The 22,652-nt window shown below is 46.1% G+C and overlaps 1 protein-coding gene across 1 annotated transcript in view; it reads left to right on the forward strand.

The window, feature by feature from the left end:
• Positions 1 to 22,652, forward strand: part of MED13 (mediator complex subunit 13) — a 146,913-nt gene that overhangs the window by 109,454 nt on the left and 14,807 nt on the right. Inside the window, exons 14-21 of the mRNA XM_015426287.1 lie at positions 1,219 to 1,433; positions 2,935 to 3,131; positions 7,150 to 8,063; positions 10,223 to 10,390; positions 11,552 to 11,775; positions 13,420 to 13,609; positions 15,217 to 15,649; positions 21,145 to 21,361. Of these exons, the coding sequence (XP_015281773.1) occupies positions 1,219 to 1,433; positions 2,935 to 3,131; positions 7,150 to 8,063; positions 10,223 to 10,390; positions 11,552 to 11,775; positions 13,420 to 13,609; positions 15,217 to 15,649; positions 21,145 to 21,361 (2,558 nt within the window). The remainder of the gene's footprint in view (positions 1 to 1,218; positions 1,434 to 2,934; positions 3,132 to 7,149; positions 8,064 to 10,222; positions 10,391 to 11,551; positions 11,776 to 13,419; positions 13,610 to 15,216; positions 15,650 to 21,144; positions 21,362 to 22,652) is intronic.

A 22,652-nucleotide genomic window follows, 5' to 3' on the forward strand; every position in this document is an offset into this window, starting at 1 on the left:
GACCTGGCCTGGGCACATCTCCAGGCTGGGGCTGCTGTGCGGTCCCACCGGTGCCACCGGGTGGGCTTCTCTCTCCTCCCTAATAGCTTGGATTACCAACTGCGGGAGCGCATGGAAAAGATCCTCCAGACCCCTCTGCAGCTGTCGCCTTTCTCGATCCGCCACCTCCATCCTGTGGGCCAGTTTCAGTCCCTCATCCGGGGACACGTGCCCACTCCTTGCCTTCGACCGCTCCGTCACCCACAGGGCCGGCGGTGGGTCAAAGGAGGCCCCATACGGAGGGAAACCTCCAGCGGTAAATCCCAGGTCGAACCTGCTGTTTCTCCGGGGGCCCTGCGTAAGCATATAAGTCTGATTTGTACAATGGGAATGTACTTGGATTTTTATTTTTTGTTTGTTTGTTTGTTGGAAAAAGTATAAATAAATTCTTTAAAAAACAAGGAACACCAGGGTTGATGTCGTCTTTGGGATGGCTCCCTTCTCAGCCGTGGTCACCGGCGGCATGGTGGTCACTGGTGTCACTGTCTGGGTCGGGATAGGAAAAGGGGTTTCCCTCCTCCTCCTCCTCCTCCTCCTCCTCTTCCGAAGAGTTCAGTTTCTCCTCTCCGTCGCTCATCTCGGTTAGGGAGAGAGGCGCGTAGATAGAGAATGAAGGATTCTTAACAGAATGTCAGAACCCACAGCCAACAACGTAGTACACGCTTATCAGGAAAGGTAATACTTCATTGAAGAGCTATAGATGCATTAACATAGGCACTGTTAAGAATGACGGCTGCCCATGGGGCATAATAGGATATAGGGTATTCGTATGCACCCCCCCACTGCCCTGGCCAATTAGCCACACTCCCGTGCGCGGGAGAAAGGGCTCCGGCCGTTTAGTGCTGAAGCTGGGAACCAGCTCTCTCCCACGGTTCCTGAGAAACCCAGACATCAACATCACCACCACCACCTGCAGAACTTAGAGATAAGCGTTACAGCAGCAAAGAAGCACAGAAGGAATGGGCTGGCAATTAAAATACAACTAACCTCCCCACCCCCATGGCAGCATAGCTGACAGGAGGTCAGTTGCAGGGCTGGAAACTGTCCCACTGGCTTTTGGAGCTGCTGATTGGAAGTGGTCTATGCCTGAGTAGGCTGAATCATGTTGGTGTTTCTCATACCTGAGTTCTTGTTGTGCTGGCCATCAGCACCTGAAACGACTTTTAACTTCTACACCAGGCACGGCCGATCTTCATAAAATGTATCCTACACCACCATCATTGGAGCAGCACTTTATGGGGTTTTCTCCTATGAACATGAACAATAAGGAATATGGCAGCACGGACACGACACCCGGTGGAACTGTCCTAGAAGGAAATGGTGCTACTGCTGGAATTCAGTTCAGGATTGAGGTGGACGAGGGATTCTGTAGTCCAAAGCCTTCGGAAATAAAGGTATGTGACCTCATTTCGGTGTTTCTCTTTCTGATTCTTTCCTTTTTGTGCTCAGTTATTTTTTGGTTTGTTTTTCCTCTGTGTGGAGTTGGTGCCGCTTGGGGCTCATTGGGTATTAAAGGAGAGTTCTCTGCTCCACAGAGGCGAAAAAAGTTCATCCCTTTTCCATGGAATAAGTTGTTTTGACCTTCATGTGTATGAAATGGGGCAGTCATTAGGGCAAGAGAGAAGTAAGGAACGTAATGCACACTGCATCCTAAAACATATGAAGCTAGTGCATGAATGCTGCTTTCAATTTGGCATACTTGTGGGTGGGGGGAAGAGGTCCAACGAAGACAGATGTTGGGTGAGATTCTGAGCAAGCTACCTCTTTGAATGGATTTTGCTGGCACAATCATCCATTGTGGCACAGCACCCTTGATGGGGGGGGGGCATTTTCCATTTGTGATTGTGCTGAAAATGGCACCCAAAGTATTATGCCAAAGCATGCCACAACCAGCAGTAAAAAGCATGCTTTGGCATAATACTTTGGGTGCCATTTTCAGCACAATCACAAATGGAAAATGCCCCCCCCCCATCAAGGGTGCTGTGCCACAATGAAAGATTGTGCCAGCAAAAACCCCTGACTCCCAAATCATTTCAATGAACTTGGAACAATTAGCATTTCAAATACTGATGGAGAGCTCCATGAGAATGAATGAGCATGCTTTCCTTCCAGATCTAGACAGAGACGGAACCTTACTCTGAATACCCAGCTGAGATGAGGCGAGAACCCAAATTGTCCGTCCTCTTGCCCATAGAGAGGCAGACTAGATTCACGTCTGTTGCCATGAAAATCACCTGGGCCTTTTGGGGGCTTTTTCACCATGCACTGGTTAGGCTTGTCCCTGTCCTCCAATAATGTATTTACTATGGCCATTAAAACTGGCACTGACTACAGCTAAGTAGCTTTTAAATGACGTGTTGGGCATGATCAAGGGAACAAGTGATGAGCCTCCGATCTTCTTTTCCACCCCATTAGGTAGCGTCCGTTAAAACTTGTCCAGCAAATCCAGACAAGCAGATACTTTCAGATATTCCTAATCTGTACAAGTTGTAGAGTCCAGGCTAGGAATGGATATGAGTGATCCTGTCAGCAAAATTCTAGCAAGTTGTTCTTTTCCCACTGGGGTTCGTGGACAGAACAGAACTTGTCAAAGTAGGAAAGGGATTGTTAGATGGCACAGTGGGTGCCAGAGGGATGGTGAAGAATGTCTTTGCTTTCATCACTGTCACAGACTCATAAATGAACTCTGAGCTTGGATTTGGGCAAAGTTTTCCTGGGTATGTGCTCATGTTCTGAAGCATTATGTCTCTGCTGTGCATGAGGAGACAGATGACTTTTTAAATAGTAGAAAATTCCAGGCTGAAACCATCAACTCTTCTTCCTTCTTCTCTCTCTCTCTCTCTCTTTTTGGCTACCTGAAGTTCTTCGTGATTGCTTTTTCTTTTGCCTCCTTAGGACTACTCCTACGTTTATAAGCCTGAAAATAGCCAGGCTTTTGTTGGGTGTTCCATGTTTGCACCTCTGAGGACTCTTCCAAGCCAGTGTCTCCCACCCATCAAACTGTCAGAGGAGTGTGTTTACCGCCAGAGCTGGGCTGTTGGAAAACTGGAGCTGCTTCCTCCGGGCCCTGCAATGCCATTCATCAAAGAGGGGTATGTTGCAGGGGAAATCGTATGAGAGGGAGAGAGATCACAGAGGCCTGTTTAGTGTGTTGTCTCTGAATATGACAACATACCGGGAATCTTTTGCTATCCTTGCTGAAACAGGTTGGCACAAAAGCACACTATTCAATGGGACTTCAGCGAGAGAAGGCCCTTGCAGATTGTGTTCAAACAGTTGCATCCTATGATCCACCAGCCAAAAGCGCTGGTGATCATGCATCCTTCTCTTGCTTCCCTTACCCCAGCAACCCCTTCAGACTCCAGGAAACTTGATCTCACTGAACCCAGGTTAAGAGCCACATGGGGCAAGGGGGCTGCACTGAGAAGGAGAAGAGGACGGAATCACTTTCCTGCTTCTTGTGTCAGTGGAACAGGTGCTTGTGGAAGAGGGGGCAATTCCCCCTCCGCAGTTCAGACCCCACAATCCATGGAGGCCCCCTGATCCTGGTGATCAACTTCCTTGGGGGTCAGAAGAGACTTCTGGAGGAAAGGGAATGTATGGAGGATCCCTGATCCTTGGGTGCACAGATTGTGAGATTCGGCACAAAATTTTGAATGAAAATAGTGCTAAAGCTATAGCAAGATGCTCAAAATTTAAGAAGCATACTTTAAATAATTCATGTAACTCTAAGTCATTTTGCTGCTGATAACAATTGGTTTATTTCTCTCCTTGCGTTAAAAATAGCTGTTTAAACAGGTGTACATTTTATTTGTTGTCTCATGTAATGGTTTAATTCTAATAAACTGTGGCCCCGGTCACAGGGGCAGGAAAATGCGGGGGGGAAGCGTGGCTGTTTGCCCCGGAGCAAAATAACGCGTGGCTGCGTGATCAGACGTCCCGTAGAGGTCCCGTCGAGGTCCTGTGGTTGGGGGGGAGGTGCCGATCACAGGACAATCCTGCAGTACGGCAAAGAAGCGGCCTCTCTAGCAAAAGGCTCCGCGGGTTTAACCCCTTCCAGGGCTGCAGAGGAATGCAAACTGTGTCCTCCGCTCGGTCCCCTCCAGGAGGAGCTTCAGCCAGGCTGCCCTCCCGCCACACACCCCCTGCACCTCGCCCTCTGCCGCCCAGTGCAGAGAGTTCCTCTCGAGCAGGCCGAGCCAGGAGTGGGGGGGTACGGAAAAGAAGAGGGGGCTGTGTTGTTTGTTTTTAAACGAAGTGTGCGCATGCGCCGTTGGGTGCTTGTGCGCATCCCGTGGAGACTTGGGGGAAAAAACCCTTTTAGCGACGGGACATGGGCAGGCGCCGGATGCCACGACCTACCACCAGAAACGCGATCAGGCATCCGCCCTTGCCCCGCGGTTTCTGGAAACTAGTACCTCGCATCTTTGGCGGGAAGCCTCGGGTTCGCCACGGGAGCTCTACGCTTTCCAGATGTGGCGCTGTGAGCACGCCCGGAAAATCCGCCTATCTTCTGTCTCTGTAGCGTGGCTAATGCTCCGTGTGACCGCAGCCTGTGAAGAGTATTGGAAAGTGAGTACAGTGCCATTTCTGGTGCACTTCTGACAGTGCTGTAGTTAGCACTGGGTGTGCCCAAGCTGTCTCCAGTTTTTTTATGGGGTGGTGGAACAGAATCGCAATTTATGCTTGAAATTGGGTCTTTGGAAAATTAAGAGAGCTCTACTGAATGTTCGGAGACCAATGTTAGTGAAACACCCCTTTCCCAAGACAGCCTTTTTTGCTGCTGTTCACTGCTGACCCACTCATCTGGCACTTCAGTACCATTTAAAAAGAGTATAAACTGGTTTTCCTAGCTGTCACGCAGGCAGTTGGATTTAATTACTTGGTGTGACCTCACCGAAGCCAAAGGAGGCTGAGAGTGAAGGTATTGCCCTCAAGTGACATTGTCACGTAGCCAAATCTGGTTGGCTCTATGTTGCTAGGGGAAAAATTTTGAAACGAAAACAGTGCTGGAGGAGCCAACTGGTGGGGACTGGGAAAAGCATTCATTCAGGACCATTGCCCAAATATGCTTGGGGTTACCTTTGAAGAGTGTTCTGAAGATGCAGCTAGTACAGAATGCTGTGGCTGCACTGCTGGTCAGGGCCGGCTACTGGGAGTTTGTGCCTCCAATACTATAGCAATTACAGTGGCCTCTGATCCACTCCAAGGAGTAGTTTTTGCCTTTTAAAGCCCTATGTGGCTTTAGAGCAGGATATCTGAAGGGACCGTCTTCTCCCATCTGCTCCTGCCTGGGAAGATCACAGGGAAAGGCCCTCTGGGCAGTCCCATCAACCAAAGAAGTTCGTCTGCTGGGTACACGTGAGAGGGCCTTTTGGATGCCAGCGCCACAGTTATGGAACAGCCTCCACGGCGAGGTGCACCCGGTCCCCTCACTTTTAAACTTCAGGGGGCCATTGAAGAGCTTACCATTTAGAACTGCGTTTGATTAGTTTATTTTTTAAAAAATTATTGGCAGTCCTAATTGTGATTTTAAGTTGTGGTCTTCTATGTATTTTTTATAATAGTTGTTTTATTTACGTTGAAAACTGCCTTGATTTCTGCGAGATAGAGAGGCAGCTAATAAGTGCTTGAAATAAAATAAAGAAATAAATGTGTGTGAGGTGTCTAGAGCAGGGGTGTTGAACTCATTTGTTATGAGGGCCAGATCTGACAGAAATGAGACCTTGTTGGGCTGGGCCACGTGTGTCATAAAACGTAATTCCAGGTAGCGGAGATATAAACTTTGTAAAGGACACCAACACAAAGGGGTTTTTTTAATTAAAATAAAAACGTGCTTAAAACATGAGCACTCTTGCAATATTTTGGTTATTTAACAGTGTCTGATAACTGACACCTCTTGCTCTGAATTATTGCATCAAAATATCTGTGCTGTTGCAATCTTGAGTATGCTGTTCAGGTGTGTATCTGTAAGCTGCACACCTACGATGACGCAGCAGCAGCAGAACTGGAAGAAGAAGCAGAAAACAGCCAGTTCCACTTTGGGCCTGATAGAAGCCCTCCGGGGGCCTGATCCGGCCCCTGGGCCACATGTTTGACAGCCCTGGTCTAAAGGGAGAGACACATGAATGTACCCTACAGGGCTAGGGTCGCCAGCTCTTGGTTGGGAAATACCTGGAGATTTTGGGGATGGAGCCTGAGGAGGGCGGGGTTTGAGAAGGGGGAGGGACTTCAGTGCCACAGAGTCCACCTTCCAAAGTGGCCATTTTCTCCAGGTGATCTGATCTCTGTCGCCTGGAGATTAGTTACAATAGCAGGAGCTCTCCATTCACCACCTGGAGTTTGGCAAACCCCATACAGGGCCCATGACATGTTCCTGCTGTGTAAACACTTCTGGTTTCTCAAGCGCTGCTGAAAAAGTGGACTTTGTTATGAAAAATGTTATGAAAAAAATGTTTACAGAAAGATCATTGACAAAACTGATGCCTCTGCAGCTCTTCCCTGCCGTAACACCACAAAGGGTGCTGTGCTGGATCAGGTCAAGAGCTGTCTAGTCCAGCCGGGTGTTCTGCTTCCAAAACAAAGCCTGTCTGATGCCTCGGGATGCTCATAAGCATCCAGATGCCCTGGCTAGTTTCCCTGGTGTCTGGTGTTTGGCTCAGTATGTGGATTGCGCACACAGACGTTTTCACACATTCCTCTTATTTTTTTATATATTGATTAAAACATGTATATCCTGCCTGCCTTCTTCGTTTAAGGCAGCTTACAATAATAGTTGAACATCCCCAGCCAAAGCTAAAGGTCAAATAGCAAGCCCCACATACTCCCCCCTGCCCCTGTAAATCATTTATTTCTGAGCTCTTAACAGTTTTTTTTAAAGTGCATTAAATTGATGACACTTGGTTCAGAGATACCTGTAATATACAGTCTGTTTTAATGACCTGTTAGCATGACTGTCTTTGTAATTTTGGGGTAGTCGGTTGCTTTGCTTGCACTGTAGTCTGGTCTGCATTCTTTGTGCTAATCTTAAATTATTTGTCCTTTCATGATATTCTTTAATATACGAGGTTTTAATATAAATCTTCCTCTTTTTCTCCCCCTCCCTTAAAGCGATGGAAGCACTTTTGATCAAGAGTACGGCCCTGCCTACACTCCACAAACTCATACTCCCTTTGGAATGCCCCCTAGCAGTGCCCCGCCCAGTAACAGTGGGCCAGGCATTCTCCCTTCACCTTCCACCCCTCGTTTCCCAACTCCTCGGACTCCAAGGACGCCTCGGACTCCCCGTGGGGCTGGCGGACCAGCCAGCGCTCAAGGTTCGGTCAAATATGAGAACTCGGACTTGTACTCACCAGCTTCAACACCATCGACGTGCAGACCGCTAAATTCTGTTGAACCTGCCACTGTTCCTTCTATCCCCGAGGCCCACAGCCTCTATGTGAACCTCATCCTCTCTGAGTCAGTGATGAATCTCTTCAAAGACTGCAATTTCGACAGCTGTTGCATCTGTGTCTGCAACATGAACATCAAAGGTGCTGATGTCGGAGTTTACATTCCAGATCCAACCCAGGAGGCTCAATATCGATGTGCCTGTGGTTTCAGCGCGGTTATGAACAGGAAGTTTGGCAACAACTCTGGCCTGTTCCTCGAGGACGAGCTGGATATCTTGGGCCGCAATACGGAATGCGGCAAAGAAGCGGAGAAGCGCTTCGAGGCCCTCCGAGCCAGTTTGGCTGAGCACAGTGCAGGGCCGAAGGAGTCTGACCATCTCCCAGATGAGCTGATCCTCTTGCTGCAAGATCAGTGTACCAACTTGTTTTCACCATTTGGGGCAGCAGATCAAGACCCGTTGCCCAAGACTGGTGCCATCAGCAACGTGGTACGTGTTGAGGAAAGGGATTGTTACAACGACTGCTACCTTGCGTTGGAACATGGGCGCCAGTTCATGGACAACATGTCTGGAGGGAAAGTGGATGAAGCGCTTGTGAAAAGCACTTGCTTGCATCATTGGGCCAAACGGAACGGTAGGTGTTTTTGGTTTGCTATGAAAGAATTGCAACTGCTTTCATTGAGGCTGCTTTAAATCTCTTGCCATGTTAAATGCCAACCAGTCAACCAACCAACCAACCCTGGGCCTTTCCAAGTAATTATTTAAACACATTTGGTAGGGGTGAATGGGTTATCTTGGCTATCCTAATGATACCGAAGTATCAGCAAATCGTTTGTTTTCTCTGAAATATCTAAACATTGGAATCTGTAGGAAAACTCGTAGCTAGGAATGGGCATGAACCAAACCACATTTATTTATTTAATTCGATTTGTATCCCGCCCTTCCTGTCAGAGCAGTTTCTGCAGTTCATGGATGGAGCAGAAAGCAGACTCTAGGTCCCTTTAAACCTCTGCTTTCTGTTCCCTGCGAAAGCTGCAAAAACAGCTGCACAGCAGAGCTGTTTTGTGGAGTCCTTTTAAACTTTAAAGGGATTGCAGAAGACAGCCTGAAAGAGTTACATGGTGGGGAGGTGCTCCCCACCGCGCAGCTATTTGGGGCTGTCTGCTGCAGTCCCTTTTAAGTTTAAAGGGATTGCAGAAGACATCCAGAAAAACAGCTGAGTGGCAGGGAGCAGATTGCTCCCTGCTGCTCAGCTGTTTTTCAGGCTTTCTGCGAACCCTGTTGAAAGGGGCTATGGTCCCTTTCAACAGGTTTGCAGGGCCATGAACTGTTTTGGTCTGCAAACAAGCTTCCTGATTTGGTTCGTGGTTTGGTTCATGGGCCACCCATGAACTATGAACCAAATCACATTTCCCCAGTTTGTGTTCATCATTACTCATAACTCTCTTGATGACAGAGGCCATATATGTTTTCACTGGCATAAGTCTGAGTTCAGTTAAAGACAGTAAAAGACCCTTTGCAGTGATCTCAGAGGAGATCTGTATTGTGGCTATGGGAGGAGTTGAACTGGGTTTGCTTCATGTCTCTATGTATTTTGTTTGCACTAATTCTCTAAAGAATGGACTTTGAATTCAGAATTGGTTGTTCTCTGTATTACAATTTTCTCATTTTGTTGGTTGTTGTGAAGCATTTGGGCTTATTTGAGACAACCAGAAAGCAATATATGTACGTAAAATGAAGAAACCTATTAAATTCAGTGGGACTTTCTGGTAAACCATGTAGATTTGTACTGTTGGTTTGCTGTATGTCTTATGGGATACTTATGGACATTTATAGAATATAGGATCATAAATGAAAGGGCTAAAGAAACCCTTTTATTATAAAATATTAGAGAGAAATAATATGTTTTGAGTGTTACCCTCTTTAATACTGAATTTCAAAATTTGGGGAGAGGGGGACTATAAATAAAAACGGTTTATGCTTTTTTTCCAGTTGGATTATCCAGCAGATTTAAATATTTTTAGTAAGGCTGTCCAATAGACTTAAGTATTTTTAAGCTTTCTCTTTACTGATTTTAAACTGATTTATCAATTTTAATTTAAATTATACATTGTACAAGGCCATGGTGTAAGTGAAGGGATCTCTTACACGAAGCGGTGTACCTTCTTGAAATTGTTGCCCTGTTGATTAATTACTTAAAGCTTTTAGTTGATTAAGGCTGTAGCCTGGCTCTTAAATAACCAAGAGTCTTGTGTAACCTTAAAGACTTAATAAATATATTGCAGCAGAAGCTTTTGTGAGCCAGTGTCCACTTTGTTGCCTGGACTTCATGCACCTAACAGAGAGTTTTATGCCCAGAGCTCCAAAAAAGAGAGAGAGAGAGAGAGAGAGAGAGAGAGAGAGAGTGTGGAGGTCAAAATGCCCCATTTTACACACACAGTTCATCTGTGCTCTGCTGCATAACATAAAAAACTTGCCCTTGCCCTACAGAATTGAATTTCAGTGTATTAAAAACAGCACACAATTTTTTAAAAACTAGGTGGGCTTTTAAATTGCAGAAGGCTATTCTTGTGGTACCTCAGGACTTCAGGTGCTTGAGTGCTTCAGCTGCTTGATTTGTGAATGTCCTGCATTGTGCAGGGGGTTGGACTAGATGACCCTGGAGGTCCCGTCCAACTCTATGATTCTATGAGTGATAAAGCCCGGAAATTAGAAACTCATTATAGACCAGCATGCAGACTGTCACCAGAATGTTTTTTTGTGATTTCTTTGAATTAACTGTGGCGATTTCAGTTGTAGATGTGAGCATGCAGTGTTCACAGGACATCCTGCGCATGCTGCTGTCGCTCCAGCCAGTCCTTCAGGATGCGATTCAGAAAAAACGGACTGTTCGCTCTTGGGGCGTGCAGGGCCCTCTGACGTGGCAGCAGTTTCACAAAATGGCTGGCCGAGGCTCTTACGGTAAACGTTGCCCATGAAGCAGTACATTGTGTCTCCCGTACCACGTGGCTTTTGCTTTTGGGTTCTGCTATGGATCACGTAGCCTATCTTCATTTCACCCTACAATTTAAACTAGTGCTTTTATCTAGCTAGCAGATAGAATTTAATGCATAGAAAAGATTAGTCTTTTGGGAAGTAGCTGCGACACAGGTATGTGTGGGTGGGAAAAGCTCAGCAAATGCTTTGTGGTTGTCTAATTGCAGTACATTTCCTCCTCCCTTACCCCCCCCCCCCCAATATGCAGGGCAGGCAACAGCATCCAGTTGTGCTTGTTGCTCACTTAGCCACCATTCAGGTCCCTGTCCTCTCCTTGGCGCTTCAGTTGTTTAGCTGCCTGTTGCCACCAGCAATCTGCCTAACCTCTCTTGGTTGCCACCGCAGTCTTGTCTGCTCAGCAGGACAATTGTACCAATGGTTGGTGGCTGTCAGGGCTTTTTTTTTTTTGTAGAAAAAGCCCAACAAGAACTCATTAGCATAGCAGGCCACACCCAACAGCAGAAATTAGCATAGTAGGCCAAAACCCTGACAGCACAGCTCATTAGCCTATTTGGCCACACCCCCATGCCTTCCGTTGGCTTGTCCAGGTGACCAGCGCGGCTGTGGGGAGCCCGGGCAAGCCGGCCCTTGGAGGGAAGGGAAAGCAGTTTAAACTGCCTTCCCTTGGCTTGCCCGGGCACCCCGCAGCTGTGGGGAGCCCAGGCAAGCTGGCCCTTGGACAGGCTGGTGAAGGCATGGGGAGGCATTTAAATGCCACCCCGATCCTTCCAGGGCCCCCCCCCCTGGCCTGCCCGCCTCAGAGTTTTTTGTAGAAAAGGCCCAACAAGAACTCATTAGCATAGTAGGCCACACCCAACAGCAGAAACTCATTAGCATATTAGGCCACAACCGTGACAGCACAGCTCATTAGCCTATTAGGCCACACCCCCATGCTTTCCGTTGGCTTGTCCAGGTGCCCAGCAGCTGCGGGGAACCGGCCCTTGGAGCCGGTTTAAACTGCCTTCCCTTGGCTTAATAGCATCTGGAATGTAGTGTTTGACAGTAGTTCCCCCAGTGCCCGGAAGAGATTGCATGGCAGCATTCTGCTTCTCTACACAAGGAAAAAAATACCCCTTTCTTGTCCAGGAACCGACGAGTCTCCAGAACCACTGCCCATTCCGACGTTTCTGTTGGGGCACGATTATGACTTCCTGGTGCTGTCCCCGTTTGCCTTACCATATTGGGAGAGGCTGATGTTGGAACCTTACGGATCTCAGAGAGATATTGCTTATGTTGTGGTGTGTCCAGAGAATGAAGCCCTGCTGAATGGAGCAAAAACCTTCTTCCGGGATCTGACTGCGATATACGAGGTGAGGAGTTTGGGGGAGGGCAGTCTCTGAAGATTGCTCCTGGAGCACAGGGTTACCCGCCCCTTAATAGTGATTGCTTTGTCAGCTTTGCATTCCAGTTGTGACATCTAAACCCCTCCGTATCTCTCACTCAACAAAGAAACTAAAATGGATGGTACGTGTAGATAGGGGTTCATCTCGTTCAGCAAGACTTTTCCTTAAGTCTTGGTTCCTTTACCATTCAGATGCCATCAAGTGGTTAAATTAAGTACTGCCCTCTTTCTTTGAAGCCTACAGACCTCATAATCTTAGATTGCTGAACCTTCACATCCCCCCTCCCCCCCAACGATGCCTGGGCTAGACAGCATCAACCTCCCCTCCCTGTGTTCAAGGCTTAAAATATTATAAAGAGATTTCCCATGTGTTGGAACTCTCTTAATTCTCAGTCTGAAGAGAGGTGGTGAGGGATTCTGCTCCACCATCCTCCATCAAGGATTCCTCAGACCCCCCCCCCCCCCCCCCCCCCATGTTAGTAAGTCATGTGGCAAAGTGGCTAAACTGAGACAAAGGATGCCCAGGTTCAGATTCCTGTTTGCCATGAAACTTAATGGGTGACCTCAGACCAGTCCTTCTCTTCCAGCTCAACCAACCTCATAGACGTGTCCCGAGGATAAAATGGAGGTGGAGAGAGGCACGCATGCCGCTCTGATCTCCTTGGAAAAATGGCAGGATGAAAAAGCACCCTGTAAATGAATCAGTACCTGCCACTTTTACTGGCAACTCTGGGCCAGCTACTACACCTCATTGGGCAGAACTTCGCCCCAGTACCTGCATGTTTTAAATGGTCTGGGCAAAGCAGCCCTTCCCATTAGATTTGTGCTCAAGGGTTTATAATGCTGATAGAAGAAGCAGCTTGTGTAATGCGTGAAATCCTGCCACGCTGTATTTATTCGACATGCGTAGATGCATGCGTGCACACCGCCACTGGAACACCTGAGATAACATGCAGGAAAGTCTTGGGTCTACACTTCTTCATAAATGGCAACAAGCCGAGATATTTGGGTCCCAGTGTAAAAACTGTGTGTCAACTGTTTAGCAACTCTAGTGCAAAGTATGGGGATACCTCAATGATTTTATAATAAGAACTCTGAAAAGACTTTATGTTTGGGTGCATCACTGTATAGCTGTAGCACAAGAAGCAGAGAGCCCTGCAGTCTTCGGCTGCAGAACTGAGTCTGGACAAGGCTTCTGCTGGCTTCTCTCTTGACTGACTTTTGTCCGCTGTCTTGGTTGATGGTCCAGAAACAAAATGGCATCAAAAGGGGATGGGGGGAAATGTATGTCTTTTACTGGAGTGACACCCAGTGCTCCCTCTAAGCTGTGGAGTCTTGTGAGCAAAAATTCTACTTTGTGAGCTACTGGCATTAAAGCTGTGAGCGAGCCATTTGGCCGCTGCCTAAATTAGCTTGCTCTGGAGCCATCCTTCCTGAGCAAAGGCCAAAACGTGTGAGCTGAAGGCTAAAAAACTAACTCAGCTTAGAGGGAACTCTGGTGGCGCCGTCACCCACTTTGGACTTGACTTGTGGCACGATGACTGGCTCACCAGCCATTTATACTCATCATGCTTAGTTCCTGGCTTTTTTCCTCCCCCCTTCCTCTCTGCAGTCCTGCAAACTTGGCCAGCATCGCCCGATCTGTAAACTGTTGCCTGATGGGATCATGAGAGTTGGTTCAACTGCTTCAAACAAGCTTTCTGAGAAGGCTGTTGCAGAATGGTTCTCTCGGGCAGCTCACGCCAACAACGAAGCATTCTCTAGGCTCAAGCTGTATGCTCAAGTCTGCAGATACGATCTGGGTACAGTTCACCGCCTTTCCTAAACCTTTCCTTTTCAGAAGGGTATTTAACTGCAGATAATAAAATATTAACCGTGGGGATAATACATAGGTGCTGGAAATGTTGCATCGCTTGTAACGTTGGAATTGTGAACATGCTAACTTATCCCTGTGTTTGGGCTTGCAGGGGGGCAAGTGCAGGGCAATGATTGGCTTGGCTTGGCTTGGCCTGTCTCTTTGGCATAGTGTTTGAACAGCAACTCTGGCTGGTTAATTTAACATAGCCGACTTGTGCCCAAATGTTTACTTTTATTTATTTTTTGTTGGTGTCCAAATTTTACTGAATAAATAGAAGTATGAATAAGCACGGGGAGATATTGGCCCATTGTGTTTTGAATAGCCCAGCAGTCTCCCTGTGCTCAGTGGCTTTCAAACTCCATAAGAACGTAAGAGAAGCCATGCTGGATCAGGCCAGTGGCCCATCCAGTCCAACACTCTGTGTCACACTGTGGCCAAAATGCAGGTGCCATCAGGAGGTCCACCATCAGGACCAGAACTCCAGAAGTCCTCTCACTGATGCCTCCCAAGCATGAAGAATATAGAGCATCACTGCCCCAGATGTAGTGTTCCATCTACACCTTGTGGCTAATAGCCAGTGATGGACCTCTGCTCCATATGTTTATGTCTATGCCTGTAGCCACCACCAACTCCACGTGTTAATTACTCTTTGGGTGAAGAAGTACTTCCTCTTATCTGTTCTAAACCTACTGCTCATTAATTTCATTGAGTGCTCACGAGTTCTTGCATTGTGAGAAAGGGAGGAAAGTACTTCTTTCTCTACCTTCTCTATCCCATGCATAATTTTGTAAACCTCTACCATGTCACCCCTCAGTCGTCCTTTCTCCAAGCTAAAGAGCCCAAACCTCTTTAATCTTTCTTCATAAGGAAGGTGTTCCACCCCCTTAATCATTTTAGTTGCCCTTTTCTGCACTTTTTCAAATGCTTCGTGACTTGGGAAACCATTTCCAATGGGGAATCAAACCAAACCTGAACTTGGTTCCAAAAACCAGTCCCAAGTGGCTCCCCTTCCCCAGTGAACTGGAATTAATTAAATCTGAACCTAAAATCAATAATTTGCCTTGAACTTGACCGGAGACCAGAACTCTGAACTGAAAATAAAAAATGGGTTTGGTTCTGTGCCAAGGCATTCAAGAGGTTGTAGGTTGGAGTATGGTGTGATTCCGTTTCTGCATCTTGTTGGTTTGCTAGGCAACCTCTGCTAGAGAAATGCATTGCTTTGCAGTGTGTGTTGGCATGTTCTAGCATGTGCAGTTGGTTTGCAGAGGCACCATTGGGCTTTACTGTTGCCCTGTATAAAACTGAGAATGAAACTGGGAAGATGCCTAGTTATCTACAATAACTGTACATTTGAGACAAAAACCCTAAGTCATCTTCCAGGGAAATGCTTTTACCAATATTGGTAAAACATGGCAGTAGCCGTCCTAAACTTGGAGAGAACGTCAGGGTTTCTCAGAGCACAGTTCAAAGATGCACTGATCAGAATGAACAAAAGCAATGTCCCATAATATCATTTCAATCAACTTGTTCCTCTCTCATTTTTGTTTCAAGGTCCTTATCTTGCTATGCAGCCATTGGACAATTCATTGCTTTCTCAGTCAAGCCTGTTTTCTCCCACAAGCCACTCTGCATCCTCCCAAACTCAGATGGCGGGCAACTCCACCCCTTCCTCCACCCCTTCTGCTGCCAACAGCAACGCCGTGACAATGAACTCGACCAGTGCCATGGCCCCCACTGCCACTACAGGCAACTCCACCCTGACCACCTCTGCCACTTCCTCCTCCTCCTCTTCCAGTGTGGGCAGCGGGATATCGGCAAACAAACCTTCTTCATTCCCACCATTTGGCAGCATGAACAACACTACTACTTCCTCCCTGTCCACGCAGTCTACGGCAGTCCAGAATGGGCAGGCCGGGGCGCAGCAGCAAGCATCTGGGGAAGCATCATCTGGCCCTGCGCAGCCACACCTGGAGGTTTCAGAGAGGTAATGCAGCACAGATTTGCTCCAGAAGTGCCTTTGGCAATTGAACTTTTAAGAACACTTGACGATAAAAGATTTCACACCATAGTAATTCTGTGCATGTGGGGTATCTGCCTCTTTTTGAAGACTTTGCAAGTGCCAACAGACAAGTGGGGAGGGGAGGAGGAAGTGATAGGCTGTGTTTTGAGGAACCTGCAGCATTTCACTTTGAATAAGCTCATCCAGCTCCCCCCCCCCCGCATTGGGGAGTATCAGTGCTTCCCCTACTTTAGCAATCAACCCTCACAACACTGACAGAAGGGGCAAAGGCCGCTGTGTTGGACATGCCTGGAAGCCAAGAGTTCAGCATTAATATGGGCATGTAGAGATGATCAACAACTAATACAGCTTATTCTAAAAACACTCTCTCACTAGCGTAGGCATTTTGCTTGTTTTAACCAGACAAAGATGAGTAAATCGGTGCAGGGGGAAATAGAATCTTTAATAATTGTGTAATCACTGTATAATAATTTGTATAATAGGAGTTAAAGATTCTGTTTCCCTCTTCACCAATTTGTTTCTTCGTCTTCGTTTGCCTTGGTGTGGCCCCCTTTTTCTTTCTTGTTTTAACCAGAGGAGTACAATGTCCTTTAAAGTTGTAGGAGCAACTGTTGAACGCTTTGTTTCCATGTACAAGTATTGAACCTGTTCAGGAAAAAGACTGAAGAATATGTCTTCTTCCTCACCAGCTTGGTTCTACCTCTTTTTGGATTGCATCTTAAGCAGACCAAAAACTCTCCAAAACCTGTTCTTCGCTGGATCTATTGTAGAATTCATAGTTTTCATGCTTTCAAAAAGAACAGGAAGGATTTTTTTGTAATGAAATATCTAGCTTATCTTTTTAGCGCTTGATGCAAGTATTACATCTTTGAAAATGCATGTGTGTTTTAAAAACTGTAACAATCCAGGAGAAAGATAACACAGCTTAAAAATTTACAGCTAATCACTGTTTGTGGTCTGTTCATATGTCAGCTAGGCATGTGTCTTTCATGAATGAGCTGGCTTCCAAAACTGAACTCAAGTTGCACAGAATAACTAGGCTTAGGAGAGAAACCTCTCCTCTGCTTTCCCCACTCCTGTCCTAGCTGCGGAGTTGCTGAGTTAAGTTTTAACACTTGGTTGTAAGGCAATATGTCCAAAACCCTAGACTTAGACCACCACACTCTGTCTTAAGGATCTCTTTGGCAAAGTGATAGGGCTTCAGTGCATGGATGGAATGAAGACCGAGGCAGTGATTTAGCAGGAAAATTGCAAAGATTAGTGAGAGATAACAAAGTACAAGCAAACCGTGAGAATAGTTATTTATTTATTTATTAGATCCCCCCCCCCCCCCCCGGGCAGGCTCAGGGCAACTTACAAAAGAACCATAGATAAAACAACAATATAAATTAGTATAAATACTAATGTTAATCACATTTCCCAAGAACTGGGAAATAGAACTGAATACTAAATTTAATGATAATGACTGGGAACAAATATTTCAACGCTTTCCTCTCAGATCAATCTCAAGAAGTTTACAAGAGAATGCATTAAAAGTCTCTCAAAGGTAGTATTTCAGTTCAGTTAGGCTAGCCCTCTTAATGAAAAGAGACAGTAAAAATTGTTGGAGAGGTTGTGGTGAAATAGGGACGTTTATTCATATGTGGTAGTCTTGTACAGTTGTTGCACATTTTTGGAAATCAATATTTGCAGAGATTGCTAGAATAACCTGGGAACAAGTTAATACTATTAAATAAATACTATTGAAGGCTAGCCCTGCTCAACTTATTTATCAGTGAAATCACCCAGTGTAAACAAAAAACACATCAACTTTCTTTTAGTTGCAGCTGGGATGCTTATTGCTCAATGTTGGAAGAATGCTAAACAGATTTCCTTGGATAGATGGCTCACTAAATTAAGGAATATAGTGGTACTTGAAAAATTAACAAATAAGATTAGATTAATTCAGGGGAGAAAAAAGAAAGATGATTTTAAGATAATTTGGAATAGTTTTATAATTAAAATAATTTATTTAATGGCATTTCTAGACTGTAGCTCATTAAAGATTTTCTTTAATGGATGGACACCCTTACCTGAAAATTTGAATAAGGCATTGAATAGTTATATTAGAGGATACTATTTCTCAGAAACGAAATCAATGAAAATGAAAATTATGTAAAGTCTCAGCCAACTTGGATGGAAGCACCCTGCTACGGACACTCCTCTTTTCTCCTTTCTTCCTTTTCATCTAATCATGTTTTTTCTTGTATTGGTTTATGTATTTTCTTTCTTTCTTTTTTTTCTGGTTGGAACATCACCATAACACAATGGTATTATTTATTTCTTATATTGGATATGAGGTTATCAGATGGTTTTGTTTTGTTATATTTTGTTTTGTTGGCATTTGTTTAGTGTGTGTAATTTTTTTTTAAAAAAATAGCAATCACATATATTTTAGTATGCAAAAAATACTGAAGAATTCACAAATATCTGTATCCAGATAATTACCCATGCTGGTCAGCTTGTTTCTCAAAGAACAGGAGGGAGAAAAAAAAAGAGGAACAGCAAAGGCTGAAGCAGAGGTGTTAGCTATCCTTTTCTGTACAAGGCTGTTTCTGGTGTGGCTTAGGAGTGTGTTTGAGCCCAAAGATCCAAGCAGACCTTGGACCCCACACAAGCCCCAAAATTGGGAGTTCTTGAAGGGGTTGTTTGGCAAGGGCGCAGTTAAAAGGTCACATGTGGTAGGACTGAGAGTGACAAGTAAGTCAAGACCCAGCTTATGCAGCTGAAGCTGAACTGATTGTGAGTTGTAAGATGGGCAACTCTTGTTAGAGGGGTTGTAGAACAATGGGGAAAAGTCTGATTGTTACCGAATTGGATTACTGAATTCTAGATGAAATCATAAACAAGCTTGTGAAATTGGCTGAAAGGGGAGGAGGAAAGTTTGCGATGGAAAGGTGGTATGTTTGAGAGGAAATTTTCAAATCAGGTGACTTTCCATATAAGGGGAGCTGGCGCAAGACAGGTCCTTGTTGGGCATGGCCTCCTTTAGTTACAGGTGTCAGACTCTTGGACAAAGTTAACCTCAACAACACTCACTGGCAGTGATTTGTTTATTGATGAATAAAGATGTTCCAAGCTGAGACCAGTACCTTGTTAGAATTAAGGTTCTGGTGCCAAAATCTCCAGTTGTAGACAGTTGAAACAAAGCCCCCCTTGGGTCCCATCCAATCACATCCCACAATCGTTGCACCTAGCTTTTGAGATTCTACACCCCCACCTGTGAGGATATACCATTACTTTATCTATGGCAGCCAAGCAAGCACAGTCAGTGTTTCAAGGTCGTCCCAGTGTACGGGAGGTATCTTAGGAAGAGTTACATTGCTGCTACAACAGAGCCATTCTCACACACTCTCACACCCCTCCATCAGGAATCAGGAATTTCCCTCCCCTCACATCCCTGCAAGAAATGACAAACGGGAGTCTGAGTTTGACAACAGGTTGAGAACTCTGGAGGTCTTTTCATTTAGTGACTGAGACTGAGCAATTGGACTGTGGAGTTTGATTGGATCAGAATGTTTATGAAGAACAATCATGGAGATGACCATGCATGATTGAGAGCTCTCTCTCGATCAGAGGTGTCAAACTCATTTGTTACGAGGACTGGATCTGACATAAATGGCACTTTGTTGGACTGGGCCATGTGTGCTATAAAATGTAATGCCAGGTACCAGAGATAGAAACTGTATAAAGGACAGCAGCTGGTAACCTCCGAGTTGGTGTATCCCCAATGGGCTGGGTGGGGGTGTAGAGAAAAACCCACATATGTGGACTGGAGAGCCAGCAGTGCAGTGCTGGGCAGATGCTCCCATGATGCTTGACTGCTGCAGAGGTTGTTCTGCAGCAATGGAGTGCTGTGCCCACTCCCCCCCCCCAGCACTTCCTCCCTTGCATGAGTTGTTTGCGGGCTGCATAAGAGCCCTGGACGGGCCGAATCTGACCCCCGGGCTTTAAGTTTGACACCCCTGTTCTAGACTGTCCTTTGGTGCCAAGACTAGCTGGCTATGCCGTTACATGAGATACTTTCAGTCTGGCAAAAGTGGACTACTCCTGCACATGCACACAGACTCCTGAGACTTGGAGGGTTTTCTTGGCAATCATCTCTTAAGACTAGGACAGGCCAGACCTTTCTAAGGTGGAACGACGACTTGCGTACTGAAGACGGGATCGAGACTGAGGCCACAAAGGGGAGGTAGGATAGTCATGGCAAAAAAACCAGGATTTGGTTTTCTGTATTGGCCACTATAAGCTGGTGCTGATGTTTTAAGAAAGAAATCTTCCATGGCTGTGGGGCAGGTCTCGGTTGCTCTTGGAGTCTGACAAGCTGTACGAACAGTTTCTTGCATATGATTCAGAAAGGAATTATCTTACTTGGGAGCTGAGAGACAGTGGGAAGTTGGTCAGCTTCGTCGTCTTTAATCTAGCACTCATATATATATATATATATTTATTTCGGCTTGCATGACCAGTAGTCTTAAGCACACGTACACACATTTATGTAATAAAAACAACAAGTAAAACATCAACACTATTTAAAAAGCTCATACATGGACAATAGGGTACATTATCCCAATATGAGTGTGTTACACTGGCTAAAATCGTCAAACCACATGAGATAATTCTTCCAACTGGTACCCGCTACATCAAATCAGAACAGTTTGAACTTTCCCCACCTTGTTCCTTTTTTTTGCCACCAGGGCCAAAAACATGGCCACTGCTTTGGTGACTGAATCAGCTCTGTCAGATAAAAGAACAGAAATTGACCAGGGAAGGGAGGGGAGATTTTCTTTTATCAAGATAGGTATAATATACGTCTGCCTCTCCATCTTCCAGTTGGGGCAAGCTAACACTATGTGATCCATTGTCTCCACCCTACCTAGGCTACAGTCGCACAGCCGTTCAGAGAACGGGATGCCCTGAAAGCGGCCCAAGACTACATTCGACGGAAACGTATTCAGTCTAGCCAGCGTGAAGGCTCTGCGAAGTGCTGAACTTTTGAGAGTGTAGCAATAAGTAGGAATCACCGACGGCGGTGGAAGGCCAAGGGCTAGACCCGAGCATGTATGCCGGGCTCTACACAATGTACTGCTGAGGTCCACTTCCCTTAATTTAGTTTTTATGAGTTTAAGGGCCTCGTTTTGCTGTGGGGGGGCACTACCAATGTTCAGAGATTCTAATTTGAATCTAATTAACTTAGTTCTGTCACTTATGTGAGTGTCCCTCTGAATCAGGTGCGCGAAGCCTGGTCCACTAGTGGGAACCCCTCTACTTTCTTTGTTGGTAAACGGTGTGAATGCCAGCTGCCATGCTCTTTTCTCAATTGATGGCCCAGCCATCTAGCACTCATAATCTAGTGGCTTGTTGAACGCACGAGATTTTCTGTGCCCCTCTCAACAGTCTTCCTTGCAATCTGCTTCCAGCACGATGGACCGGGACAAAGTGGGGATTCCCACCAATGGCGACTCGCACGCAGTCACCTACCCGCCTGCCATTGTGGTCTACATTATCGACCCTTTCACGTACGAGAAGAAAGAGGAGAGCAGCTCTTCCAACGTGTGGACTCTCGGCCTTCTCCGTTGCTTTCTGGAAATGATACAGAGTCTCCCCCCTCACATCAGGAACATTGTTTCTGTTCAGGTAAGCGGGTGCACAGTCAAGGACCGCCAAAGGCTATCCATTTACCAAGATAGCAGCCCTCGCTTTCTAACAACTGGACTCGGGAGCAAGCCCTTCTGCCTAGTTTGTTTTATTTTACAGAAGGATCCCGTCCCACCTCTGTCCACCTAAAGAGCCATGCCAGGTAGTTCCAGGGTGGCAGTGGAGGTTTTATGTGATATTTAAAGTGTTCCATCCAAATATGGTTCCGTTATCTGACTGGGATAACGTTTGCTTCTTTTGTTTCAAAGTTTTCAGAAAGTGGTCTATCTGAGTCCCCTGCTGAAAGCTGCATACAGGCCAGTAGCTACGGTGATTTATGAAAAGTTCCTCTCTGACTCCCAGTTATGGGAAATATTCTCTCCCTGAACAGGAGCACCAGACATTCGCCAGGTTATCCCTGGAGAAATGTCTCTGCTTCCAGGTTTTCAGGATGTGGGTAGTGAGGGGTGAGAGTGCTACGTGGCAGTAAAACCCCCTCCCCTTGTCCATAGGAGGCCGCTTTCCCATAGCTTCTTGTTTTCTGGGTTGCTTTGTGAGCACTGTTCACAGTTTCCAGTGAATGCTCATACCGTCTGTGAATACTTTACTCTTGATTTGTCTTTATACATGGGTTGAGTAATTCTTATGTTATGTTCATGGCACATGCAACTAAATGTGTGATTTAAGCCCTGTATCTATCCAGATACTGGTGTCTGATGTCTTTTGTCAGAAAGAGCCGACACACATTCACTTTACAAATAGATGTACGCTCTGGCGTGCAGGGTGTATTTCCTGTAACACCTGAACAGGATTTATGTGAAGGAGAGAAACGAGCTTTCCAGGCATGCTGTTGAAAGCCTGAATGTATGCCTGTCCCCTTAAGTATGAAGACTTCTGCAAGAGTTGGTCTAATATTTGCAAGCTGATGCAATAGCAGTGGCCACCTAGTGTCTCCCTGTCTATCTATCTATCTGCCCAGCGTATTGGCACATTCCGGCTGTCCCATTGGCTGTGCTCTGCACTCCCATCAGCCATTGGCCCATCAACCGCCACTCAAGAGTAGTTGTGTGCCATTGGCTGGGTGCTGGGTCCGCTACTCTCCCCTACCCACTGCCAGCCTGGACACTCTTCTCTGACAGAATAAACTGTCAAAATGGCTGTCTCTCCTGATGAAGATGCTTCTACTTCTGCTTGGCTCCTCTGGCTAGCTGGCTACTGAGGTGGGCCACTGGGTGTCAAACCATTCTCTTCTCCTCCTGCTGTGGGACTAACTTTTCCCTCAGTGGCTCTT

Source organism: Gekko japonicus, unplaced genomic scaffold, assembly GCF_001447785.1.
Source record: "Gekko japonicus isolate JY-2015 unplaced genomic scaffold, Gekko_japonicus_V1.1 scaffold476, whole genome shotgun sequence".
Lineage (NCBI taxonomy): Eukaryota > Metazoa > Chordata > Lepidosauria > Squamata > Gekkonidae > Gekko > Gekko japonicus.